The following is a 25,157-nucleotide window of genomic DNA, read 5'->3' on the forward strand; positions in this document are numbered from 1 at the left end:
GAAACATTAACGAAGATTCTTGGTGATTATATTCATTAAGATAATAGTAAATCATTAGGAATCTACTTTGATTTTCGGGTTGCAATATTTAATCTTTAAAGATTCTTCAGGAATTTTTAGCTAGTTGTGCAAAGTGCAGTAGGAAACAATAGCAGCCTGGCAACACTGATGAAAGTGAAAAAAATACCAAAAGCAGGACTCAGCAATTCCGATTGTTCACCGGTGGGCAACTTATCTGCACGCGAACGGTCATACCGTTTGGCTGACAAAAGAAAACAAATCAATTCGCACAAAAAACATTGCCAAAAAGGTAAATGGCGGGCACTTCGTCGCCGAGTGATAGTTCTATAGTGTTGATAAGGTTTTACAACCAATTCCAGTGACAATAGTTAACAAAGGGCAAGGCTATCCTGGCACGGTGTACATATATGTGCGCAGATATATACATATATAACAGGGAATAACCGATAAGAGCGTCCCAGCTGCGGATTGATAGCCCTCCTCCATTAAGTGGACTTTGTTTTTGATAATTGTGGGTGGTGATGCGATCGCGGATCGTGAATTGATAGCCATAAAGACACACCGCGCCACCACACACACTCACACGTGGGCCAGCTGAGTATATATACGTATATAAGCGTACATACATACTTATGCCCCGGTGTGTGTGCGCAAGAACTCTTTTTTGTTATATTTAAGACATATATGTAACACATATTATGCATATACTATATGGTGAGCGATCGAAAAAGTGAACCAATTTAGTGCAAGCAGTTCAACAATCATCGCAGGGGTCACCAATTGAGTGCAACAAAAATACAATCAACTTGATTCAGTAAATTTATAATTTATTTAGCTTTGTGTTCTTTATATATAAAGTGGTATATTCGTCTGCTCAAAAACATCTCTTAGCAGCCCTTCTATGTATAATGTATTATTTAATCATTAGGAAGACAGGGTTTACCCTTGAACCTTTGTTATCGTTTCGTTTCGTTTCATTTATTATGACACAACTTTAGTGGGTTTCACAACTTTCGTTAATTTATACAGTCACGGATTTATATTACGTGTCTCATTACTATTAATGACTTATCATCACTATTGTAGGTAGTTTTGAGCTTAGTTAGTTTTCACAATAAATCGTAATATACATAGGTCTCGCACAATATTGTAATTGTATTGTATTGTACAGCTAAACAAACTTTTTTAGCAATTTAAATTTAGCACTGTTCCATTTACCTTTAAAGCAAATGTTAAAAGCACCTTAACTCTAATCCTAAATACATAGATTGAATAAGAAATTCGTAAACATAAAGTAGGTACGCCAAAACCTTTTTTAGGAACCATATAAAATATCAAAACTAAACCTCTTAATTACTTTTGAAAGCTCCGAAATCCTACAAAAATTATTTGATAACAATTATATTAGAGTCTCATTTTTTCTACGACAACGGCAGGTTTTAATGTATGCTTTTTCCCCAAAGTTCAAAAGTTGAGCGAGTATTTTTACACACCATAAAAACGGTTGTTAAAATTGTAGAGGTTTTCGAAACGGTTCCATATATTAAAAGTAGCACTTAAAAAGCTTTATTCCATTTTCATGCTATTTGCACACCTTTTCCCCTTTGGAGTAGACCTGCTAATTTTAAAGATTGTTTACTTTCGCGAGCTTCCACTGTGAAGTATCTTCGATTTGCCCTATAATGACTATCCGTCGCTCGACCGGACTTTGTCCACAGCGGCTATTGCTATTTCCAAGGGAGAAGTCATCGGTTGGGCAAGACTGATTAGATTCCTTCTCCGGCAGCGGGCTTAGCAAAATATATAGCTATAGCAGTCCCGATATCTGACGAATATCTCTGCGGCTCGGTGGTTGCCCCAGTCCATTGCCAGCTGGTGGTGCAGGTGGTTGCCTTCCCGCTTTTCACGCTTTCTTTCAACTTAGCCGCGTGCTTTTGTCCCAAGAAAACTGAACTCGATTGAGTGCTGGTAATAACCGGGGTGTTTCATCCTCGGGGCCATAAAGTTAGGGGGGTTTACGAGCACTACCAAAGGGGAGCAACCTACAATTAAAACATTTGATTACGTAAAGGCTGCAGTTTTATTGGTTAAGCAATCTCTAATTGCAGATCAAAATGGTGTCGCTGGAGAAGCTGAAACAATTGAGACTGATCCACCTGTGCATCGCGCTCACCTTCTTCACCAGTGGGCTGTGCATCAACTTTATCCAGCTGCTGATGCACGTTTTCATCAAGCCCATAGACAAGCGCCTCTTCCGCAAGTTGATGTACTATGCCTGCTATTCGCTCTACTCCCGTGAGTATATCCTAACTGGATTAAAGAGAACAATACACAATATATAATAATAAACAATATAATCTTTCAGAACTGATCTTCGTGTCCGACTGGTATGCCGGCAGCAAGATGACCGTCTACATGGACAAAGAGGACTTTGAGAAACATGCTGGCAAGGAGCATGTGCTCCTGATCATGAATCACAAGTACGAGATCGATTGGCTCAACGGCTGGATGATCTGCGACAAGTTGGGCGTCCTGGGCAACTGCAAGGCCTACGCCAAGAAGGCCATCCGCTATGTGCCAATCATCGGCTGGGGCTGGTGGCTGGCCGAGTTCGTCTTCCTCAACCGTAACTTCGACCAGGACAAGACTATCATCACCGAGCAGCTCAAGGTGGTCTTCTCCTATCCCGATTCCACCTGGCTTCTGCTCAACGCCGAGGGCACCCGTTTCACACCCGCCAAGCACGAGGCATCCGTAAAGTTCGCCCAGGAAAGGGGTATGCCGGTCCTGAAGCACCATTTGATCCCACGCACCAAGGGATTCACTGCCAGCTTGGCACCCATTCGCGGCCTTTGTCCCGTCATCTACGACATTAATCTAGCGTACAGGCCCGACGACAAGGTGAATATTACAAACCCAACTAACGAGTTCTATGAATTACACCCTTCTGAAACCTGTTGAGTATATATATTCGCAATTATATAACTCAATATTGTGCCATTACTTTATTAATGAAACATTTTGCATAGCCCACTTATAAAGTTTCGATAAGGGTTATCAGCCTATTCGATAATGTCGTTCTGATTGCTTTAGTCCAATCTAATCTCTTACTTTTACTCGGATTATCTTATTGCTCAAACAAACGAACTCACTTCAGTGCCACTTTAAAAAGTCATGTTTCTCTATGCGATACCGATAGGTTTAAATTTATAGCACGTCAAGGTTAACATAAATGTCAGACTGGGGGCTTACTTTATTATATTGCCAAGGTAATGTTTTTTATTCCTGATCTTATTTACTTAGCCTCCATAGCAACGATAATTTTGAATACGAATAACTTTTCCATCTAATTATAGGTTGTACACGATACTCGACACATTGCAGTTTATTATGGGTTTAAGTAATAGTAGCCAATTCGGTGGTTATAGGTGGTTATAAAGATGTGGTGGAATTGTATGATCGTAAAGCTAATAAGCGGCCCCCTTTATCTTTTTATAAAGTGATTTCAAGTATGCAAACACAAACTAATCCAGTTTCTAATTATATTTTAAGGTACCTGCCACAATGCTGAGCCTGCTGCATGGAAAGGGCGTGGAACCCTACCTGCTGATGAGGCGTATTCCCCTTGAGCAGGTGCCCGAGGATGAGAAGGAGGCCGCCGCCTGGCTGCAGAACCTGTTCGTGGAGAAGGACAAGATCATTGACAGCTTCCTGGAGACGGGCAGCTTCTTCAAGACGTCCGGCGTGAAGGAGGTTCCGGCTTACGTGAACAAACCCCGGCTGTGTTCGCTGGTGAATTTCGCCTGTTGGGCGACATTCTCGCTCTTCTGCATTTTCTACTACTTGATTACTTCCCTGTTGGCGGCAAACTGGACGGCCTTCATCACTGCTCTTTCTGTGCTGGGACTTTGTAAGTTGATATTTAAAGAGCTCAAGGGTTATCACATTGGAATCAATATCATATCTTAATTTACCTACTAGGATTTACATACGTAAATGGAAAATAGGCCATTTAAATGTAATGCTATCTAATATAATAGGACCTTTATAATGTGCACCTCATATTATAAAAGATCTACTAATCTTAAAGATAGGTTTTTTTTACAAGCTTTAATTATATTTAAACAACTTTAGAAAAGAGCTAGACATCCTTTCAATGTGATTTCTCCTACTATCCCCTACCTCTCTGTGTATTCTATATTTTTCTAAATATTTGTTTTCTGAATTTCAGTTTACTGGCTAATGGGTCAGGCCATCAACAAGACGCAGATTAGCAAGGGATCCAGCTACGGATCGTCCAAGTCGAGCACAAAATAACTTTCGATTTCGCATTTAGTTCCGATTGTTGTCGAACTCAATTATCTACAAGTGACGTTGTAAAAGGCAGTCCTCTCACAAATCTCTCTGCTAAACGGATCAATTCGCGATTCCACCCCAGACGATATAAAGTGTTTTTGAACAGAAGTGCATGTTTTTTGTCTAAGTTTATAGTTACAAGGTAACTCCCGCACACTGGAGCCATCAATTTGCGTACATAGTTGGTAGTTGTACACCTAAGTGGAAATTTAATTGTTTGATCAATTGTATTTGGTGAGCATTGCAATAATTAAATTAAACAGTACGTGAAAAGTTTATTGTTTTTGATAAGGAAAAGCAGTGCGCTGATAAGGGGGTCCAACAGCTGATGCGCCTTGGTGAGCAAGCAGTGCAGCTAAAGAATGGCCTTAATGAAAAATACTAACTTTTTTTAGTTTTTTTAAAGAATCTTTAAAACTAAATTATACAAAAATTCGGTAAGTAGTAGTTTAAACAGGAAAACTTATTATTATTTATATATTCTCAACGCTAATTACTATAAAGTTTATAGTTTAGGCGCACATTTTTTTTAAAAGTCTACTGTTTTACGCAGATATGAAAACGGGTGCAGAGAACATAAAACTATTCTTCACATAGCATACGACATCAATTAAATTTTTACTAATCAGCATGTTTAACTCTTTCGGTTCTTTATCAGTTGTTACGATCGGAAGCAGTGCACGTTCCGTTAATGGCACTGCTTGCCATTGGCTTTATACATATATACAAACACACGCGCAGCATAAAAGCGTCTTTATTCGGAGATAAGCAGGCCGCCTGGTTTCCTATAACTGATAACAGGTGATTAAAAGTGTTAGTTATAGGTTTCTGGGGTGTACTATCGACGCAGATCCATATCACTAGGGGCCCGGACGACTAGAAGAGTCAATTTCATTCAGTCGACGTCTGCTGGTTGGTAGAACAACTTGCAACTTCCTGGCCTCCAATTTGTCAAGATCCCACAAAGATAGGTGAGTGATATTGTGTTGGTGCAAACAGTACTATATCGAAATGTAAACCTAAGAAATAATATATTACTTAAATAAATACGTTCTATAAGAAGTGTTATAATACGGAAGACATATGTCATACATACATATTATCGCATATGACTTTATCGTAGCGGGTTATCAATTAATGTATAATTACAATAGTTTTCACTATACCATACTATAAAAACTTTTTAACAAAACATGTTGTAATCATCGTGAAAATTATATATATTTTTACTTATGGCAAATTTAAGTATATTTCGTAATTAGAGATGTAAAAGTAAAAGTTGTGTAATTCTTTTACAAAAACCTACTATCAGTGGGAATTCCCATTTTATAACGTCGGGTAAGATAAGAAATATAGTTTTTTAGTTTATTGGTGCTCACATAAAAGAGTGCTTACTGTACCGCTACAGTGTGCTTTGTAAGTGTGTGTTTACGGGTCTATAATTTTAGCAGAACAATTTGTCCATGACACATTGGGAGCAAAGTTTGAGTGCCGGCCATAATCAAGTCCATATCGCGCGCTGGACATATTTATTAACTGCATTGCAGAACATGAATTTCGATGTGTGTTACGTAAAGTTAACCCATTTGATTGATTTTATTGGCATTTTTATTTTTAGCTAGGATGTCACATCTTAGGGGATTGGGGCGATTACTAATCGCCGTGACCTTCTTCACGTGCGGAATCTTCGTCAACATTGGACAGCTTTTGCTGATCATTCTTGTGAGACCCTTCGACAAGCGACTCTCTAGGAGTCTTATGTACTACCTCCATTATTCTTTCTACAGTAGTAAGTATACCAAGTATAAAATATATCATTTTCAAACATGTTTTGGTTTTGGTCACATTTCCGGAGAGAATAGTTCTTGATAAGGTTGAATATCAAATATTTATGTCGTTCTTTCATTTTGTTTAACAAAATTGCTTTAGTTTCAATGTTTTTCCAGTTAAAAATATGCTTTTCTTCTATATTTAGACTTTTCTTTTAAAGTTTTATAATAAGATCATTTAAAAAAAGATCATGAAGCTTATAAAACCTTATTAAAACCTGAAATTGAGTTTAAAAAAAGGATAGATACATAGAAATACGGATTTTTTAAGGATTTTAATTTATTTTTAAAATTTTCTCCCTTCTTAGTCCTGGTCTGTGTGGCGGAATGGTATGCAGGCAGCAAACTGCGGGTCTACATTGATCCCGAGGACGAGGAAAAGTTCTTTGGCAAGGAGCACGGACTGTTGCTGATGAATCACACGTACGAGATTGACTGGCTAACCGCTTGGATGATCACCGACAAGCTGGGAGTTCTGGGAGGAGCCAAGGCGTACGCCAAGAAGATGCTACGCTACGTGCCCGTTGCAGGATGGGTCTGGTGGATGGCCGAATTCATCTTCCTCGACCGCAACTTCGAGAAGGACAAGATCGTGATCAAGAGTCAGCTTACGGAGGTGTTTTCCCATCCGGATCCGGTGTGGCTGTTACTCAATGCTGAGGGCACTCGCTTCACTGCCGCCAAGCACGAGTTGTCCGTGAAGTTTGCCCAGGAACGAGGTCTTCCCGTGTTCAAGCACCATTTAGTGCCGCGCACCAAGGGATTCACCACCAGTCTTCCAACCATGCGAGGCATCTGTCCTGCCATCTACGACATCAACCTGGCCTTCAAGAAGAGTGCTGAGGTAAGGACTTTTAATTTGTTCGTGCTAAAAAGAAAAAGGTCTTTAAAGTTCCATTGAGTAATTCAAAATAATAATATTATAATGCAGAAAATAGTTTAATTTAAAAGATTAAAATGAAAAACAAATCTCTTACCAACTTTAAATTGCCAATATTTACTGATGCTATGTATTATGTTTTATAGCCAAGACCCACCATGCTGTCCCAGTTGAATGGTGAGCCCGTGGAGCCCTACATGTACATTCGTCGAGTGCCACTGGAAAAGGTTCCAGATGGTGAAAAGGAGGCCGCTGCCTTCATGCTGGACTTCTTTGCGGAGAAGGACAAGATCATCGACAGTTTCCACGAAACCGGTAGCTTCTTTAAGAATTCCGGAGTCAAGGAGGTTCCCGAGAAGATCTACAAGCCGCGGCTGGCCTCCCTGCTGAACTTTTTGGGCTGGGCCGCTGTATCGGTCCTTTGTATTTTGCACTATTTGGTCACCTCACTGGTTGCAGGCAACTGGATTGGCTTCATCACCGTCATATCCATCTTGGGAGGATGTAAGTTGAGAAAATGTACTTTAAAGGAACTTAACATAATTTGGTATACTTTATTTTCAGTCTATGGCCTCATGGAATGCGCTGTCAATGCTTCCAAAATTAGCAAGGGCTCTGCTTATGGAGCTACTGCTAAGAAATAGATTTTAATACCAGAGTTTTGTAAACTTGGCGACATTATTTGATGAGATGTAATCATTACTCGACTGTAAATTCCTAGAAATTAATATACATTGAGTCAAATGTATAAAAAAACGAAGTAAACTGTATAACGTTATATTTTTTATGAGTTGTGTTTGCCTTGTAATTACTGCCTATAAGCATGAGTATTTTCTGCGTTGTAAATAAGTCATATAAATTTAATCAGATGATTGCTTGGTAACGCAATTGGAAATACAGGAGGCTACAGCATCGGTCAATTTGTTAGCATTAATGAGTATTCCCTTAAAAGATAATTCGCTTAAGGGTACATCAAATATATGATATAATTATTTTCCTTTATAAAATATATAAAGATTGTTGGCAATAAAATGGACATGTATCTACTTTGAGTTCCGACTGAAAGTAACTTAGAAACTTATAAAATACCTTATAGAAAACCATAGGATGTTAAGCTAGAGGATAATACAACTTATTTAAATAGTTTTCAAAAATTAAAATTAATTTAATATTTAATTCTTTGTTCGTTGAGATAAAAACTTTCAAATATTGATAGGTTAACCGAAAACGATAACTGCTTATCGCAATCAGCTGGGCACATTTAGTGTGACCATTTGCACAAGCAGTTCAAAAAACAATCGGCCATTTATCACCCAGCCGAATTCAATATTTTTGTGTTTGAACTTAAGCAACCGTAAGCGTCCGAAAAGAGAGAGCGGGATTAATACAGCAGCCGCCGGAAAAGAGATGGAAAACATCGATGTTGGCGTGTCAAACATCGATTACCGATGCTTTGAAAACATCGATGAATCGATGTTAACATCGATGTTTCTACCGCCTGCGGTCATACTGATTGCAACTTCCAATTTTTTACAAAAAAATCCAATGAAAATTAAAAAACATCTTTTCGTACCTTTAATGCAATAATATGTGCATTTTGAAGGTGAGTCAGTGCAGCGCCAGTGTCGAGAATCGCATTCAAGCGACTTTCTATAGAATCTGCCGAGCAAAGTGAAAAGTGAAACGTAACGAAAAAAAACTTTGGGAGAGAGTTTTTGTGGAGTTCTGTGATTTTCCTGGGTGATATCTGGCTTTTAGGGACTGCCCAGAGGAGTGTAGCCCTAGTTCGCGAGGGTGGGAGACCCAAAGAATATAGATCGCATTGGATACTACCCGAAATTCCCTTTGTTCGCGTCTTAAAAGAAAGCGGATGGCTGATGACGTTGAAAGCGAGTTACGTTTGGGTTCCCCGAATAAAATGGTTGGATTACCCCTGAGCCAGTGTGTGTGGGGGGCCTTTAAAGGGGGCTAAAACGATCCTACGAGTACGTATACCCCGAAAAAGTTCTCCAGGAAGTGCAATTTGGCCATATATGTATGTTATATATACATACAGATATACTTGCATGCGTGTACAAATGCCCCCGCACACCAACACCAGATGGCGAGGGTGTGTGAGTGAGCGGGTGTGCGTGTGTGTGTGCCAGCGACAGCTGACGTTGGGGGTACTGCGAGAAGAAGAAGAAAAAGACGAAAGCGAAACTTTTTACTGTGCCACTTTTCGATCGGTGTAAATGGAAAATAACTCCACCTTGACTCACGTCACTTACATCTTTACTTCACTTTTGAGCCAAAAAATAATTTCTTCAAGATTTACCGATCCATAGATACGATCATTCTTTGGTGAACCTATTTTACAAAAACCCCCAACCTAGGCATATATTTGATCATTCCAATTAAGATCAATTTTATAGAATACCTTGTCCTTAATTTGTAGGTCCCAAAACATAAATCAAACCTGATCAAATAAATTCTTTGTACTATCCCATCCCTCAAGAATACATTTTACATTATCTCCATTTAATACCCAAATAGTTAGTTATTAGTTAGTTAGTTATTAGTTATTATTTAAAAATTTCTTTTAAATAACTTGTTATAAATTCTTTAGCAAGCTTTACCAAAACCCAGATAAGAAAAACATGTTACAAGTGTCACAGAAAAGTTTTATATAAGGCAAACAAACTTCCGTATCGGGGTTATTCAAAATGATTTTTCGCATTTGCGACAAAAAATATCTTCTAATCCGTAAACATATATGTTTGGGTTTTATTTTCACAAGACTATTACTCTGAAATAGTAATTATTTGTGGTCCCTGGTTTTTATAGTGTTAAGTCTGTTTCGATTAGGAATTACACGACTATTAGATCGATATATGATCAATAGGTTATATCTCTAAGTTGCCAATAATATAAAAGAGTATTCCAAACTTTCACATAACTGGTATTCTTTTCCTGTTGGCTTAATCATCTTAATTGGTTGTTATTCACAGCATGCCGATTCAGGCTCCCTCATGGACAGATTTTCTGAACTGTCCCATCTGCTGCAATGAATTCGCGGCCAGCCAGCGGTGCCCGGTCAGTCTGGGCTGCGGGCACACCATCTGCAAGCTATGCCTGACGACCCTCTACAACCGGCAGTGTCCCTTCGATCAGGTGAGTTTATATCCACTATCATAAACTTCTCCAAACTTATATGTCCATTACAGACCGTGATTGTCAGCGAGATCGACAATCTGCCCGTTAACCATGCTCTGCTCCAGTTGGTTAAAGACTCGGAGCTCCTGGAGCTGGGATCACCACCGCCCAGTGTCCAGAAGCTGGAACCAGAGCATCTGAAGTGCTATCAACTGGGTCAGCGGTGCATCGAGGAGCTGGCCTTGCATCTGAAGTCCTTCCTCAACCTAAACGGAAATGGCAATCTCCTAACTCGACCCATGCAACGGAAACTGGTTACCCTGGTCAACTGCCAGCTGATGGAGGAGGAGGGACGAGTGAGGGCACTCCGGGCAGCCAGATCCCTGGGCGAGCGCACAGTCACCGAGCTAATCCTGCAGCATCAGAATCCTCAGCAGTTGAGCTCAAATCTGTGGGCGGCGGTACGGACTAGAGGATGTCAGTTCCTTGGACCAGCCATGCAGGAGGAAGTGCTTAAACTGGTGCTACTCGCCTTGGAGGAGGGATCTGCGCTATCGCGCAAAGTGCTGGTCATGTTCGTGGTGCAGCGACTGGAACCGCAATTTCCACAGGCCTCCAAGACGAGTATTGGACATGTGGTGCAGCTTCTATACCGTGCCAGCTGCTTCAAGGTGTCCAAACGGGAGGCGGACTCATCGCTGATGCAGCTTAAGGAGGAATTCCGCACTTATGACGCTTTGCGCCGCGAACACGATGCCCAGATCGTTCAGATAGCTACCGAGGCGGGTCTGCGGATAGCCCCGGAACAATGGTCTTCCCTGTTGTACGGAGACGTGATGCACAAGAGCCACATGCAGAGCATCATCGACAAGCTGCAGACACCCAGCTCCTTTGCCCAATCAGTCCAGGAACTGGTCATCGCCTTGCAGCGGACTAGTGATCCCGCAAAGCTGGCCAGTCTGCATCACCACCTCAAGTACCTGGCTAACATCGATCCCTGTGCGGAGGTGGCACCCTGGCCGGATTTGGCTGAAGCCCTAGATGCAGTCCGTCATTCGGTTGTGGGATTGGTAAACTTCCTTCAGCACCATGGCGTTCGCAAGGCCCAGGATGGAATCAGTGGCGGTGGCAGTGGTGGAACGGCCAATAGCAATCCCAAGTACAAGATCAGCCTGTGCAGGGACTTGAATGTACGGAGGGTGTGTCCCAGAGGTGCTAGCTGCACTTTTGCCCACTCCCAAGAGGAGGTCGAGCGCTACCGGGCCCGAAATCGCGGTAAACATATAAAGACACCACTAACGCTGCAGGGACCGCCAGCCATGGGCGGTGGAGCCATCAAGAAGCCCCTAGGAGAGCAGGATGGTACGGCTTTGGGAGTGGGAGTGCCACCCATGTTGCCCATGTCGCCCATGCATTTCATGGGATCCCCCAGGGGTTATCTGGAGCCCAGTTTGGGTCTATCGCCAGGAGGAGGACTTCCACCACAGCAGCCTCCACCGCCGCTGCTCCATCCGTCGCATCACAGTCCCATTACCCGACTCATAGTTCCCAACCGCTATGATCCTCGTTTCAGCGGCTATGGCGTTGGTCAGCCGAGGAATCCTTCGCCCAGGGATTATCAAACCAATCCGGGAGCGCCACAGCAACGCAATGCCAACCCACCGAATTTCAGTGTGAACAGCAATATGCACAAGGGCTATATGATGCCCGGCGGCGGAGGGGACGTCTTCCATTTGGGCAACCCCTGGGAACAAACCTACCTGGCTCAGCAGCAGCAACTTCCTCCACAGCATCCCCAGCAGCAGCAGCCACCGTCCAGCAAGCCGAATCCCAACCGACCGTTGTCGATTTTAGCCGCAACAGCTGATACCTCATTTTATGAAAAGAAACCGCCGAATAGTGTTAACATAGATCTGGACAGAGTCCCAGAGTCCGATGTGGATGCAGTGCCTCTGTTCCGGCGATCCAACAATAACAACCACAACAACAACAATAGCAGTTCCCACAACAACAACAACAATAGCAATCATGGCTCCTCCCTGCTCTTCTGGAATAATACGGGCAAAGAGTCGGCGAACTTTGTGAGATCAGATTCCATATTGGATGACGATGCGTCCACATTCGATGTGCCCACCGGCTCCTCCATGCTGAGTCGCTACGGTCCTATTTGTCCCAAGAGCAGCACGAACAGCAGCTGGAACAACTGGCTGCTGGACAACGACAATGATCTGGGATATGGTGGCTACAAGAGCGACAGGAACGATAACTTCAATGCCAACAAGGTAGGTGGGGTGGGTTGGGCTTTATTTGCCCCAATAAACGGGGGTGCGATTATTAACTCTTTTATCTTTTTATGTAATCTATTTTCTTGTTCATGAGTTTGGTAACAAGCACACCCTAGCTTCTTGTAGATAAACGACTTGTCTTTGGGGTTTCATTGCATACCATTTTCAGTTCTTTAATCATTTCTATGCATTATCTTTCCGTAAACAGCAGCAACAGCCGATGTGGGGCAGAAAGCCACAGTTAATGTCGGAGGATAGCTTCGAGGGCGGCATCGACAGCGGTATGATGCAGCAGCTGGAGAAGAACCTGGTGGACATCGTCGATCCCGATGACAGTGGGATCAAGGTGGACTAGGGGCTACCAACCGGCTCACTCAGCCAGAGGATATTTCTATATAGGTGTTTATATAGATCGTTTGGGTGGGAAGAGAATATGTATAATGCAATCATTTTACACATCGTTAGAGGTTTGTACCGCACAGTTCAAACTTTGGTAGAATTTCAAATGTAATTGTAGTTAAAACTGATCCGACCGATCCGTTATTGGATCGGAGCCAAAACAAAACATCAATTGGGTTGGGTACCGTCTATTAGAATCTATTAAATAATTGTCTAATTAGTTCATTGTTCAAATTTTGTGGAAATGTGTTTAATCATGTTCGTGTTATGTTGCAAATTCGGGGATTGTGTCTAGCAAATGAAAAACTAAAAGCAAACAAAAATAAACTCAATTTAGATCGTAAACATTTGTGTGTAGCCTAGAATTCAGCTCTGACGCGTAGATATGCTATAAATACGATCCGTAGGAATTCCCCAAAAAGGTGATCGCGAATGATTAGGTATGCAAACGCTTGTTGAGATCAGGCAACATCCAGATTTGTATAGCAGCAAAGGTTTTAAAGCAATTTTTGTCAGATTAAATAGAAACTGTGCACTAATTAACTGAATCATGATCACAAGACTTTGATATCTATGTAAAACTCAAATTCTTATCCAAAACAGTCTGTTTATCATCCCCCCCTGATTATTTGTGATCAAGTTTTGATTGATTGTGTAACGCTGTAAACATAGATATAAACATATATATTTTTTTTAATTATTAACTATTTCAAAACGCTATTTTTATATATACAAAAATGAGCAGGGCTGAAAGGACCTGTGAATCCTTTCGCTCTCAAAACACAATCACACACATACACTAACACGCATACACATTGAGCCACAGGACACAAACGATCATTTGTATGTGTGTGAAATGAATGTTTATATTTCTTAAAGAAATTTTAATAACGCTATTGTGCGATGTTGTTAACTATTGTACTATATATTATTAAATTTATTGAAAATAAATTAAAATCACGTCCCCTTCTCCAATTTTGTAAACTGTGAGAAAAGTAAAGCACAGAAAATGTGACGAACAGAAAGTTTGAATGTCAGTCAGGGCTTTGAGAACATTTACACATACCTACTCTATGCAAATATAAATTTATATTTATATCTAGATACTAACCAATTTGTGCGCTCTATTATTAATATTATATATTAATGTCAGTTGAGCCCGCGTTTTTCTTTCAAGACTATGTACATCATTTTGATTTGAAGAGAAAATGAAAGATTTTGTAACTTGTATTTGTTAAGCGATGAAATCAGGAACCTTATATATAACTGCGCTTGATCATAGAAGAATATAACATATATATCTTTACAAATATATTTATTGTTAACGAGTTTCGATGCCGTGTGTGTAGTAGAATCCATGTAAAAATATATTCCCCGGGCCCCGGGGAGTATGTGTTCAGTTGTGAGCTAGTTAAAATTGATCGAAGCAATTTTAAAACAAAAAAAAACATACATTTAAATGTATTTTCCTATTACTCAGAAACTAAAGCATTCAATGTATAGAAGTGAATCGAGGGAAGTAGTTGAGAATTCTTCAATCTATTTGTCTCCTTTGAAATGTGAAAAGAAAAAGAAGGCTGGGTGGAGAGGCGACTAACTGCGTACTTAAGTTCCGATTACGATCTAGATACAGATTCAGATCCAGATTTAGCGTTCTCCGCCCGTCCTTTGGCTGTGGTGATGTTTTTTTTATAGCTTAAACCCAATGGGTTCAGTTCATAATAACGTATTTGTTGAGTTGAGTTTTGTAACTTTATAATTTACAATCAGTCCAGCAACCCGCCAAATCCCCCAAAACTCCAAAACTTCAAAAACTGACCGAGGCTCTTTTTTATTCAGATCGTGCCGAGCAATTCACACATACACACAGACATTTTCTATTTACACACACTTATTTAAATGCATATATATATATTTATCTATATGTTAATTAAATGTATTTTTGGTATTATCACTCAATGTTTCTACCCTAAGCAAATTTCGAGTTCTGTTAATCAAAGTGGAAAAAATATGCAACAAAAAAAATTATTTATTTTATTTACCAATAAATTTTCACAAAACTTTTAGTTGTTTCGGTTTTATCTGTACCAATATTTTAAGTTCAAGATGAAAGATAATGTGCGAAACATATCAAAGCGTTGAAAGCGAAGAAAGAAACCAAGAAACTTAACAATATAACCACCAGCAAAGTATAAGGAACTAAGAACACCAATAGCAACCACCAGATAGGTAATTTAATGGAATACAATACGAAATCCTAAAGTTAACGCAACTAGTTACAGACAATCCGCATAACTTAATAAGATAAACGTAAAATATGATATGGTTAATAGGCGCTTCTGTTCCTCAACTTAGGGTTAGTGATGTTAAACGACCAAGGTCGTATAGATACAGATACGGACGATTTTGCAGTAGCTCAGATCCAATAAGTCTATTAAAACTTGCCAGGAGACCGCTTGTCGAACCACTCAATAACATCCTTGATAGAACTGCACTGCAATTGAATAAGTAGATAGCCAGGGACTCTCTTTCAGCGCATCAAATGTGTTATGGTGAGGACAATACAATACAATACAGTACTCTCAATTTTAACCGTACAACCCAAAGTCGAAGCTCAACAGAAGAGTATGATCCCTGAAAGGTCATAGGTCCCGTCTCTGCAAAACAAATCGTTGCTGTTTTTGGTGTAATTTATAAGTTGAAGATCCTTGAATTGTGATGATGTGAAATTTACAGTTAACATGCGAAACTAATCCCAGTTCAATGGGAACGAACAAATGTCTTTATATTAAATGCTAATTGAAACTAACTATATACGAGTATAATAATGTATCTAAATACACAAACTACACACAACTGGAAGGATGAACCAGATAGGCGTATATTGTATCATATAACTATGTAAGCAGAGATTGTATTTTACATGCATTCTACAGGAAAGCTAAACCTTCCCCTCCAAGCGGGATGTGCTTCTTCTCCAACAGATCCCCCAAATAAAATTGGGTCTATGTCCATGTTAATCATATCCCAGAAAAGAAGAGCTCTTACATAGATCATATTTCATATTTGTATCCGCTTGCCAATAGTCCGTATTATAATATCACTCAGAACATTATTTTTAGTCACATTTCAAGCTGCTGGCAGCTTGATATTTGGAAACTCCAGATAAAGACCATAATAACATATAACTATGTAAGCTGTATTTTCAAGAAATTATTCATCATAAAATTGTTAATTTGTTTGGGCTTTCCGGCAGATTACCCAAGTAAACTTTGGATTGTAATGGAATTTTAAAATCACAATTAAATTCCTTTTCTAGGGTATGAAAAATTTCGGAATACCGAAGGCAAACATCTCTTCTAGTTTTGTGGAATGTTAATCGATAATGTATGTTCTTGGATGTGCTGAATATGTATATTTATCTTCAAAATTCATTGTAAATGTTAGATACGAAAAACCAAAACAAAAGTAAAACCAAACTCAATTTTGTGTGTGTATGCCTGATAATTAAATAAAACAAACTTAATCGAATTCTACAATTTAATTTGATATGACTTGATATGGTTCTGATTGCTCGGCAATATGATCCGTTAGTGTGGTTAATGTGGGGTTACTGAGTATAGAAATATATTGATTACCCTATTAAATGGTTATATTTAATTTATTGAACCAACCAATCATTTGAATGAGGTAACATGTTAAAGCGAATTTTTTAATGTTTAATCATCCAGCTGGGGGTTCCATTGGTTTGGTATATCTAGTTTTTACCCAGTTCCAGCATAAGAACTGCTCCATTTCAGGCAGTCTCCACTTTTCCACTCATCCAAAAGTTTGACATTCTCAGTTAAATCGAATATGGCCAGGGCCTGAAGAACAAATAGTTAGAGTTTCTTTAAGTCTTGTTTAATGGTTAACTTACCTTTATTTGCCGCTGGAGCAGTTCTTGCACGCAATTCCGACCAATGCCTCCAAATCCACCAAGGTAAACTACATTTTTGCCTGCCAAATCCATGTGCCAATGTTAAAAAATAACTTTTAATTGGGTGCAATTCAATTGGTAGCAACTTGCAACTAGTCTCCTTGTTAAATTTTCAGAAACTGCCGAATAAAAACTCAGCAACTCATCTTCGTTTTTTGATGTTATCTAATATGGGGCGGAGAAATTTGATAAAAGCTTCTAATAAAATGGAAAGGTTATCTCCTTGAGGTATGGAAAAATTTTAAGTTCTCTTTCAAAAAGATGGTCGTTTATCATATAAAATTAGCTTAGTCTTTACAAGTGGTATAAAGATAATGAAAAATGTCATTGAATGAATCTATTTAAAAGTTGGATGTGCCCTACTTTTTCTCACATTCAACTGACGTGAATGCCAAGACAATATTTGCTTAAACATGTGGATAAAGTTTACTAGAATGCAGTTAAAATAATATAATAGTTACAGAATTCTCAAACCCATTTGATAAGACTTCTCGAGGAAATCTAATCTGCTCATTCTGTCCGAGAGTCCTCATTAAAGTGTAGAACGAGTTTGATTAACTTAATCAAATTTATTTTTAAATCACCAACCGTTTCAAAGAGATAACATATGAATGCATATACATTAGAAATAATAACAACGCAGAACTAATTCTCTATCTGGGGCTTCCACATGACCGGCATATCCAACTCCTGGGATTCACCCAACTCCAGCATTAGAACTGCTCCATTTTTGGCTGTCTCTATGGCCAGGACCAAGTTCCTGGCGCAATCCTCCGCGGTCTGTCTCTTCACCTTGTTGAACATGGCCAGCATGGGTGTATCGTAAGTGAATGTAGTCTTATTACCAATATCCTCTAGGAGTCCAGTGTCCGTGAATCCCGGACAAATGGTTATAAAGCTAACGCCAGAGTGAGCGTAGTAAATGGGATTCTAAATATTGTTACAATAAATCTTGTTAGTTACAAATTCAGACTAATAGGGAGAAATATATACATAAAGAACATCTCATTTTATAACATGTTCAGATTATTTGAAATCTATTATATTTCACCCCCCACATACTTACAGCCATGGCCCTAGTAAAAGTGGTAACTCCCGTCTTGGCCGCTGAGTAAATGGCCATTAGAGCAGTGGGTTCGAGTCCAGCCACCGATGATATATTCACTATGAGTCCACCCTTACCACCCTTGGCCTTGTCCATGTACTCCAGAGCGGTTAAAGTGCTGTTTATAACGCCCAGCTTTAGTAAAATAAACATTTACAAAGCTTTTCAAACATTAACTAATCAATATTCCCTCACCAGATTAATTTGAATGGAAAGTTCGACCAGACGATCGTTCATCAGTCCACTGCCATTGACCACCACATCGAAGTGACCAAATCTCTCAGCGGTCGCCTTATAAGCCGCATCTATATCCGATTTCTGAGTGATGTCGACTTTTTGGTAGATGATATCTGTGTTGGGATTTTTGCTTTTCCAATCAGCCAAGAGTTGGCCATTCTCAGTCAAATCGAAAATGGCCAGCGCCTGATGATAAAATTGATTAGAGTTTGGGTGTAGATTGTTGATCAACCCACCTTTATTGGCCGCTGGAGCAGTTCTTGCACACATTTCTGGCCTATGCCGCCGAATCCGCCAAGGTAAACCACATTTTTGCCGGCCAAGTCCATGCTGCAATCTCGAAACGTATTTGCTCTGCTAGATTCCGTGCAATTCAGTTGGTGGTAAGTGATATACTAATCTTCGCCAGATTTCGACCCCCTGTTCATACGATCTGAAAAGTGCTAACGACCCTGTCGCTATCGCTATGGCTCTCCGTTCTCCGCTCCAAACGAAGCTTTTTGGGCCATCTTACTCTCGGAGAGCACATAATATTCTTCCAATTATTAATTCATTAGCTTAACAAGCGCTGCTGTACTACTCATGAGATTTTGCCTTATTTTAATCATGTTTAATGCAATATTTTTAAAAAAATTATGATATATCTTATCCTCCTCAGCTAATATTTAAAAATTTCTTTAATGCTCTATGAATTTTTTTTTTGAGCTTTATTTTTATTAACTGTTGACTTTGTCTTGAAACACCAGCACTGATGTGAACTGCTAATTAGTATACATTTGTGCAATGATAATGGTTCAGATAACTGCGCACTTTAATAATAAAGATATCACGAACTGAGAGTTGTGATCAAGCTTCTATAAGTATTTAAAGATATTGTATGTTTTTACTTTATCAAAAAGTATTTATAAAGAGTAACAGTTACTTGCTAACTTTTAAAAAAAAAATTTAAATAGAGAGAAAGAGGTTCAAGGAGGTTGGGTATTTTTTCAGATTATCATAAAGATTTTATTCTGCTTAATACTTAAGTGCTTACAAACTTTTTATTTAAATAATATAAAAATGTAGTGAATTAATTTTAATTGACTTAATTTTGTGTAATTTTAGGGATAAATTGTACTAACAAATATTTATGTTCATGAGATTACTCCCTATATGCACTTCATATATCTGTGTCAACTAGCGAACCATGAGTCATCTGAGACCATCTAGTAATCGAATATGGATGTTTATCCCATAAATGCGAACAAATCGACTTCCCCCATTTGTTTTCCGCCAAAATCCAGGTTGCGGTTGCCACATCCGTGGCGGCACACATCTTTGGAAATGGAAATGTCGCCCAATTGCGCAACCGATGGATCCGTGTCTCAATATTAAGTTCACTATTGCAACATCCGTGCGGTAGCAAACCAGAGGGCCCAATAGCAATCGACACCAATCGGATCGCGGCGGATCGACTTGCGGATTTCGAGGTCATTGTGCAGACTGGGTGGTGGGTGGCGCCTCGAGTTACCCGCAGGTGGTATAAAACACCCATCGATGAGCCACTGCAGCATCAGTTCCACAAGAGCAATCAGAAGAAGAGGATGCACTACTTCACTTGGACGATTCTGGCTGGCCTTTTGGCCCTAAGTTTAGCTGTTGGATTGCCTCAAAGGCCAAGCGGTGGCTACCAGGAGCAGGACACGGCCAGAGCCTTCTACTCTTACGGCTATAGTGATGACAATGCGGCCCGGGCTGAGTACTCCTCCAGAGATGGCACTTCCCGGGGATTCTACTCCTATGTGGATGCTGAAGGTAAACTGCAGACGGTTCGTTATGAGGCCAATGGCGTTCAGGGCTTCAAGGCTGAGGCAAGTAACCAACCCCAAGCTCCCGTTGACGAGGGAAAGGCTCCGTTGCCAGTCTCCGACACGGAGGAAGTGCAGCAGGCTCGACTGTCCCACCTGAATGCCCTGAGGGAGGCCAGGGAGAAGGCTTTGGCTGCCAGCTTGCGTGAGGAAGCGGACAGAAGGCAACAGCAGGAACAGAACAGGAACAAAGGCGAGGATCAACAGTCAGGGGAGCAAAATCTAAGCGATGAGGACGCGGCAATCCTGGACAGAGTTCGAGCCGAACTTTCAGCAATGCTGGCCGATCGCCAGCGCTCGAGCAATCTGCCTAGAAATCGGGAAGATGAGGAATTACGACGGGACCAGAATATCCGGCAGGAGCTGAGACAAGATCTGAGACAGGAACTGAGGCAAGATCAGCGAGAAGATCGACGCCCAGACCAGCGAGAAGATCGACGACCAGATCAGCTAGAAGATCGGCGACCAGATCAACGGGAAGATCGACGACAAGATCAGCGAGAGGATCGTCGTCAAGATCAACGAGAAGAGCGACGACAAGATGAGCGAGAGGAAAGACGACAAGATCAACGAGAAGAGCGACGACAAGATCAGCGAGATGATCGGCGACCAGAGCAGCGAGAGGATCAAGAGTCCCGTCTAGCTCAACGTCAAAATGAACGTCAGGATCAGTCCCCGAACCAGGATACTCTCCGAGAATTAAACAACAACCGGGAGAATGATCGTCAAAGCTCGCAGCTTCTTCAACTCCAGACCTCCTCCGATCGCGATGCCAATGATCTGCGCCTGCGCACCATCTACTCTTTGGCCGATCTCAGCTCCAGAAGCTATCTAAAACTCGGCGACTTGGCCAGTACTGAGAAACTGCTCGAGGATCGTTTGGACAACAGTGATCTCCGGGTGCCAATCAGTGCCTACTACACTCTGGTCTCTCCAAACACCAAATACAGTGTGACCACGCCCACAGAGCTGAGAACCCTGCGGCCAGTGGCCCTTAGTCGCAGTTTGTTGGTCAGCAAACGCAACTGATGGACTGACGTAACGGATCTTGGAGATGGATCAAAGCCGGCTAATGATCGTGAAAGATAATGGGGTGTAACTATGATGTGTTTCCTAAGAATAAATGCAAGACAGAGCACCATTGTGCCTAATTCAAATGTCGTCTTTATTTGCTATTTGTTGCGATGAAATGAGTATCAAGACTAACAATACCTTCGATTTTAACACACTTATCTTATCTTTAAAACTTAAGAGATTTTTTTTTTGTTTCTTTTTTTCAATAATATTATTTATTTTTAGCAGATACGAGTAGTTTGAACAATAGGAACTTACAAAATGTGTATGATATCTATATATTCTTACAATATTGTTATAACCATGTGTTCTTATTAAAAATCATTGCCTGGAACTATTTTAACAAAATCTTTAATCTTTAATTTTGTGAAATTGAAATATAATGACTTGATAAATATGGAAAGAATGATCCTAACAAAAGCCTATTATGCATAGCTAGTCTTCTGAGCACTAATTTTATTCAATTGAAAAGTGATAAAACAATTAGATAAACAATTAGATGCAAATGCATTCACTTAATTTCATACTTAACAGATTAATTTCAAAGATTAAAATGAAACTCAAGACAGATATTATACAATTTTTAATTTCCAATTTGCATCATTTATTGCTCAACAATTAACAGAATTATTCGGAGAAGTCTCATCCCAAGATTAGGCCACTGGCAGGTAGTTCCTGGAGGGAACTTGTGCCTTGGCATTGCTGTGATAGTTGTAGACGAATCCTGTGGTGGGCTGATAGACATAAACAGGCTGGGAACGAACGGCGATGGGAGATGGAGGTGCTATGACCAGGACCTTCTTCTCGGCGAGCAATTGATTGCGCAGCTTCTCGGCTTCAAAACGCTTGAAGAATGCTACTTTAGCGGCAGCCACCTCGGGAGTATCCTGAACAGGCTGGGGACCAAAGGAGGAGTCGCCGGCAAACCTCAACTTGGCCTGGTTATGGGCTTCCAGATGCTGGGCACGCAGGGCAGCCACCTCTGGGGTTTCCTGGTTGGCCTGCTGGTTGGGCAGACTGGAGGTCACATGGAAGCCCTCGGCATCGGCCACATAGTCCACGGTCTGGGTCTCGCCATTGGCATCCACGTGGGAGAAGGTGCCCCGGATCACGCCGTCCAGGGTGCGGGTTTCGTGCTTGGAGTACAGTGGAGCCATGTAGCCATAGGCATACTGACCATGCTCATCCTGGGTGTGATACTGACTGATCGTATCCGAACTGGGTGGGGCTCCATACTCCAAGCTGGGTGATCCGGCAGCCAAGGCGAAGGTGGTTAAAATCAGGCAAAGATTGAGGAACTGCATCTTCTCAAGCGTGGTTTAATTTTATATAGGCTATTTGGGGATCTTTTTAAGGCGCTGCTAGTGTGGTGGACTAGTACTCGCTCTAGAGAACTCTGTGCTGGGATCGGTTGGGTATTCTGTCTTTTATAGGCGGCGCCTCCTGCCAAAAATTCACAATTTCGTGCGTTCTCAGGAAGGTCGTCCGGTTGGGTTTTTACTTTCATATTCCACCAGCCTGGATTATTGTTCCTTTTTCCTCTTCCTCTGCTTCCTCGCTTTTTCGTACATAAATACTTTGTCGATTTCGATTTCAACAAGTTCAGCATAAATTTGAGCACAAAAGCCGCAATTTGTTTTCATCTGCGGCAGGGGCAGCAACACGAATGGCATCGCATCGTATCGTATTGTATCGTATCGGATGTGGACATGTTCGGAGACAACCAAACAACGTTCCGCAATGCCACAACGCAAGAACTTAATCAGGCTACTTTTCAGTGGGTCTGGATGTGCACTGGGAGAAAATATACGCGAATAAATTTGGTTTCAGCATGACATAATATTTTTGTTATACTATCTCATTCTTATAAAAGGGGTTGAAAGACAAGAAATCTACAGTACTGAAGAGAACCTCGCTTAAAAAGTTGACTATAAATAAAAAAATATTTCAAAAGAACTTAGAATAACAATAAAATAAACCACTAAAATCCTTTAAAATAGACACTAAAAATGAAATCTTTTTTTTTGCATTTATTTCTCTCAGTGTAAGCCTGGGATCGTCAAAGAGGGGTCAAGGAACCGGGTTGGGCTATTCGATATGCCGTCTACCCGTTCCAGTTTCAGTTATTTCGGTTGTTGCCTTTGCGGTTGTTTATGCTGCTATTAAATATAATTGAAATCAAAATTCGCCTTACATTTATGAAGAGTTTATGCTGTATGTTTGGTATGTGATGGGTTGGACTGGGCCAAAAGGTTGAGGTAGGACAGGGTCCGAGTGAGCGGGTTCCGGTCCTGGGGTTAAGTTGCCAAAGGGTTAAGTTCAACCGGATTTTTGTCTTTATGTAAAGGCAACTTAATGATGGTTTACTCAAGATCCTAATACCACCTTTAATAAATAATTTTAAAAAATATTTTAAACTAATATAAGGAGGACTTGCCTTTGGGTTAATTTGAGTAGAACTCTTATTAACGCACTCAATATATTTAGGTTCTATAATAAATTCCCAAACAAGATCCATAAAAAACCCAAAGAAAACTCTCGAGACTGATTGACAATTTTTATTTTAAATTCGAAACTCTTGAATGATGAACCAAATCGGGCCAGGATAATTGCCCTCCATCAGTAGTAGAAACCAGGGGTATAGTACCGGGGGATGGTGTACCCGTAGACAGGAGCTGGAATGACCACGTGGTGACTGCGGGCCACTGAAACCGGCACCTTGCCCAGCACCTGGTTGCGCACCGCTTCATCCTCGACGCGTTTCAGGTGAAGAGATTTGGCAGCAGCCACTTCCACGGTGTCACTCACGGGATGAGGCAGTTGAACATGACCACCAGGTGATCCGGCCACGGATGACCCGACAATGGAGTGCTCATGATGCTCCACTGGATGCTGGTGTCCCTCTGGCTGAGCACTTCGGCCGCTCTCCACCGGAGTGGGGTGATGTGGCACCTCAACGGGATGCTGGCCAACAGGATGTGGGATTGCTGGATGTGATCCCACCACGGGATGCTCGACGGGATGTTGAACCGGATGCGATGCACTCCTGGGACCAAATCCGAGCGACTCCTGGGGTACTATGGCCTTGGGCAGATTGGTGGCTGCCACATGGAAACCATCGGCATCGGCCACATATCTAACCGTTTGGTATTTTCCAGCCGCATCCTGGTAACTGTAGCTACCCTGGGTGACGCCGTCCAGGGTGTGGGTCTCCTGCTTACTGGACAAAGGTTCCGAATAGCCATACGTGTACTGACCCAACTGATCCTTGGCGATATACTGCCGCTGGGTGGGCGTAAACACGGCGGATCCCTCGGCGGTGTATACGTAGGGATAGTACAAGGCCAGACCGTGGGCCAAACTCAGGCTGCCTAATAACAGAAGATACTTCATGGCGATGGGATTCCTGCAGGTGATTCCTGTTCTTAAGTTCACTGGTAACTGTTGGTTCTGAGCCTCACTTCTCATCCTTTTATACTCAGGTTCTTGGGCGAGTTCTAGATTCTAGGTCTGGTTTAGGCTGAGGTTCTTGGCGTCCAGCTCCTGCTGAAGAATAGTAATTCTTCTACACTCGGAAAAAAATATGTGAAATTAAACAAATACCAAAAGAACCAAACTTTATTTTAGTCTATTCACCTTAGAATACAAGAATTTAAAATAATTTTAAAATTATTAAGAAATTATTTAGAAAACATGTAAAACCACAAAAATAATGATTTTGGGAACGAGCAATATTTGTACTTTTTAAATAAATAGTGGTTGCCTTCTTGAGATGTTACATTTTTGGTAATTTGATTTTAAAAATTGTATATATTTTTTAAAGAACCGTAACTTTTTAATACAAAGATAGATAAACTTATAATCATATTTGCCATAAGTGAAGTTTTTAAACTATTAACTTAAGCTGATACTTAATGTAATTTAAAAGTTTTCTCCAAATGTATCCATCAGATACACTTCAATGCAAACGAGGCGATCGCGTTGTCTTGTCCACTTGTGTCGTTAACGGA

General features: G+C 40.8%; 7 protein-coding genes and 1 long non-coding RNA gene across 11 annotated transcripts; 4 read left to right on the plus strand and 4 right to left on the minus strand.

The window, feature by feature from the left end:
- Positions 1-156: 156 nt before the first annotated feature.
- Positions 157-4,650, plus strand: Agpat3 (1-Acylglycerol-3-phosphate O-acyltransferase 3). 2 transcript variants are annotated; one of them, XM_036815299.3, is made up of 5 exons: positions 157-310; positions 2,130-2,316; positions 2,387-2,922; positions 3,574-3,931; positions 4,253-4,650. In XM_036815299.3, the coding sequence occupies exons 2-5, from the start codon at positions 2,136-2,138 to the stop codon at positions 4,336-4,338; spliced, it is 1,161 nt and encodes a 386-aa protein (XP_036671194.2). In that variant the 5' UTR covers positions 157-310; positions 2,130-2,135; the 3' UTR covers positions 4,339-4,650. The 2 variants fall into 2 exon arrangements, with proteins under 2 accessions (XP_036671194.2, XP_036671195.2); XM_036815300.3 differs by lacking the exon at positions 157-310 and adding an exon at positions 1,860-1,989.
- A 591-nt stretch (positions 4,651-5,241) lies between these two features.
- Agpat4 (1-Acylglycerol-3-phosphate O-acyltransferase 4) lies at positions 5,242-7,873 on the plus strand. 2 transcript variants are annotated; one of them, XM_036815302.3, is made up of 5 exons: positions 5,242-5,348; positions 5,996-6,166; positions 6,515-7,050; positions 7,233-7,590; positions 7,651-7,873. In XM_036815302.3, exons 2-5 carry the CDS (start codon positions 6,001-6,003, stop codon positions 7,728-7,730), a joined length of 1,140 nt encoding a protein of 379 aa, XP_036671197.3. In that variant the 5' UTR covers positions 5,242-5,348; positions 5,996-6,000; the 3' UTR covers positions 7,731-7,873. The 2 variants fall into 2 exon arrangements, with proteins under 2 accessions (XP_036671197.3, XP_036671198.3); XM_036815303.3 differs by lacking the exon at positions 5,242-5,348 and adding an exon at positions 5,922-5,939.
- Positions 7,874-8,531: 658 nt separating this feature from the next.
- On the plus strand, positions 8,532-14,971 carry roq (RING finger and CCCH-type zinc finger domain-containing protein roquin). 2 transcript variants are annotated; one of them, XM_036815018.3, is made up of 4 exons: positions 8,532-8,689; positions 10,077-10,239; positions 10,293-12,503; positions 12,715-14,971. In XM_036815018.3, the coding sequence occupies exons 2-4, from the start codon at positions 10,078-10,080 to the stop codon at positions 12,859-12,861; spliced, it is 2,520 nt and encodes an 839-aa protein (XP_036670913.3). In that variant the 5' UTR covers positions 8,532-8,689; position 10,077; the 3' UTR covers positions 12,862-14,971. The 2 variants fall into 2 exon arrangements, with proteins under 2 accessions (XP_036670913.3, XP_036670914.3); XM_036815019.3 differs by having other exon boundaries at positions 12,718-14,971.
- A 1,745-nt stretch (positions 14,972-16,716) lies between these two features.
- LOC136116918 (uncharacterized) lies at positions 16,717-17,054 on the minus strand. The gene is made up of 2 exons (XR_011604453.1): positions 16,825-17,054; positions 16,717-16,771 (listed from the first exon to the last, which is right to left on the minus strand). It is a non-coding gene; the product is annotated as an uncharacterized lncRNA (long non-coding RNA).
- A 379-nt stretch (positions 17,055-17,433) lies between these two features.
- On the minus strand, positions 17,434-18,623 carry LOC108018835 (alcohol dehydrogenase 1). The gene is made up of 4 exons (XM_036815868.3): positions 18,463-18,623; positions 18,185-18,412; positions 17,951-18,124; positions 17,434-17,814 (listed from the first exon to the last, which is right to left on the minus strand). The coding sequence occupies exons 1-4, from the start codon at positions 18,553-18,555 to the stop codon at positions 17,530-17,532; spliced, it is 780 nt and encodes a 259-aa protein (XP_036671763.3). The 5' UTR covers positions 18,556-18,623; the 3' UTR covers positions 17,434-17,529.
- Positions 18,624-19,760: 1,137 nt separating this feature from the next.
- On the plus strand, positions 19,761-21,230 carry Cpr72Ec (Cuticular protein 72Ec). Its single transcript, XM_017076418.4, has one exon. It carries the CDS (start codon positions 19,810-19,812, stop codon positions 21,100-21,102), a length of 1,293 nt encoding a protein of 430 aa, XP_016931907.4. The 5' UTR covers positions 19,761-19,809; the 3' UTR covers positions 21,103-21,230.
- A 522-nt stretch (positions 21,231-21,752) lies between these two features.
- Cpr72Eb (Cuticular protein 72Eb) lies at positions 21,753-22,733 on the minus strand. The gene has a single exon (XM_017076410.4). It carries the CDS (start codon positions 22,449-22,451, stop codon positions 21,801-21,803), a length of 651 nt encoding a protein of 216 aa, XP_016931899.3. The 5' UTR covers positions 22,452-22,733; the 3' UTR covers positions 21,753-21,800.
- Positions 22,734-23,690: 957 nt separating this feature from the next.
- Cpr72Ea (Cuticular protein 72Ea) lies at positions 23,691-24,606 on the minus strand. The gene has a single exon (XM_017086413.4). The coding sequence runs from the start codon at positions 24,538-24,540 to the stop codon at positions 23,767-23,769; it is 774 nt and encodes a 257-aa protein (XP_016941902.4). The 5' UTR covers positions 24,541-24,606; the 3' UTR covers positions 23,691-23,766.
- Positions 24,607-25,157: the final 551 nt, after the last annotated feature.

This window comes from Drosophila suzukii, chromosome 3 (genome assembly GCF_043229965.1).
Source record: "Drosophila suzukii chromosome 3, CBGP_Dsuzu_IsoJpt1.0, whole genome shotgun sequence".
NCBI lineage: Eukaryota > Metazoa > Arthropoda > Insecta > Diptera > Drosophilidae > Drosophila > Drosophila suzukii.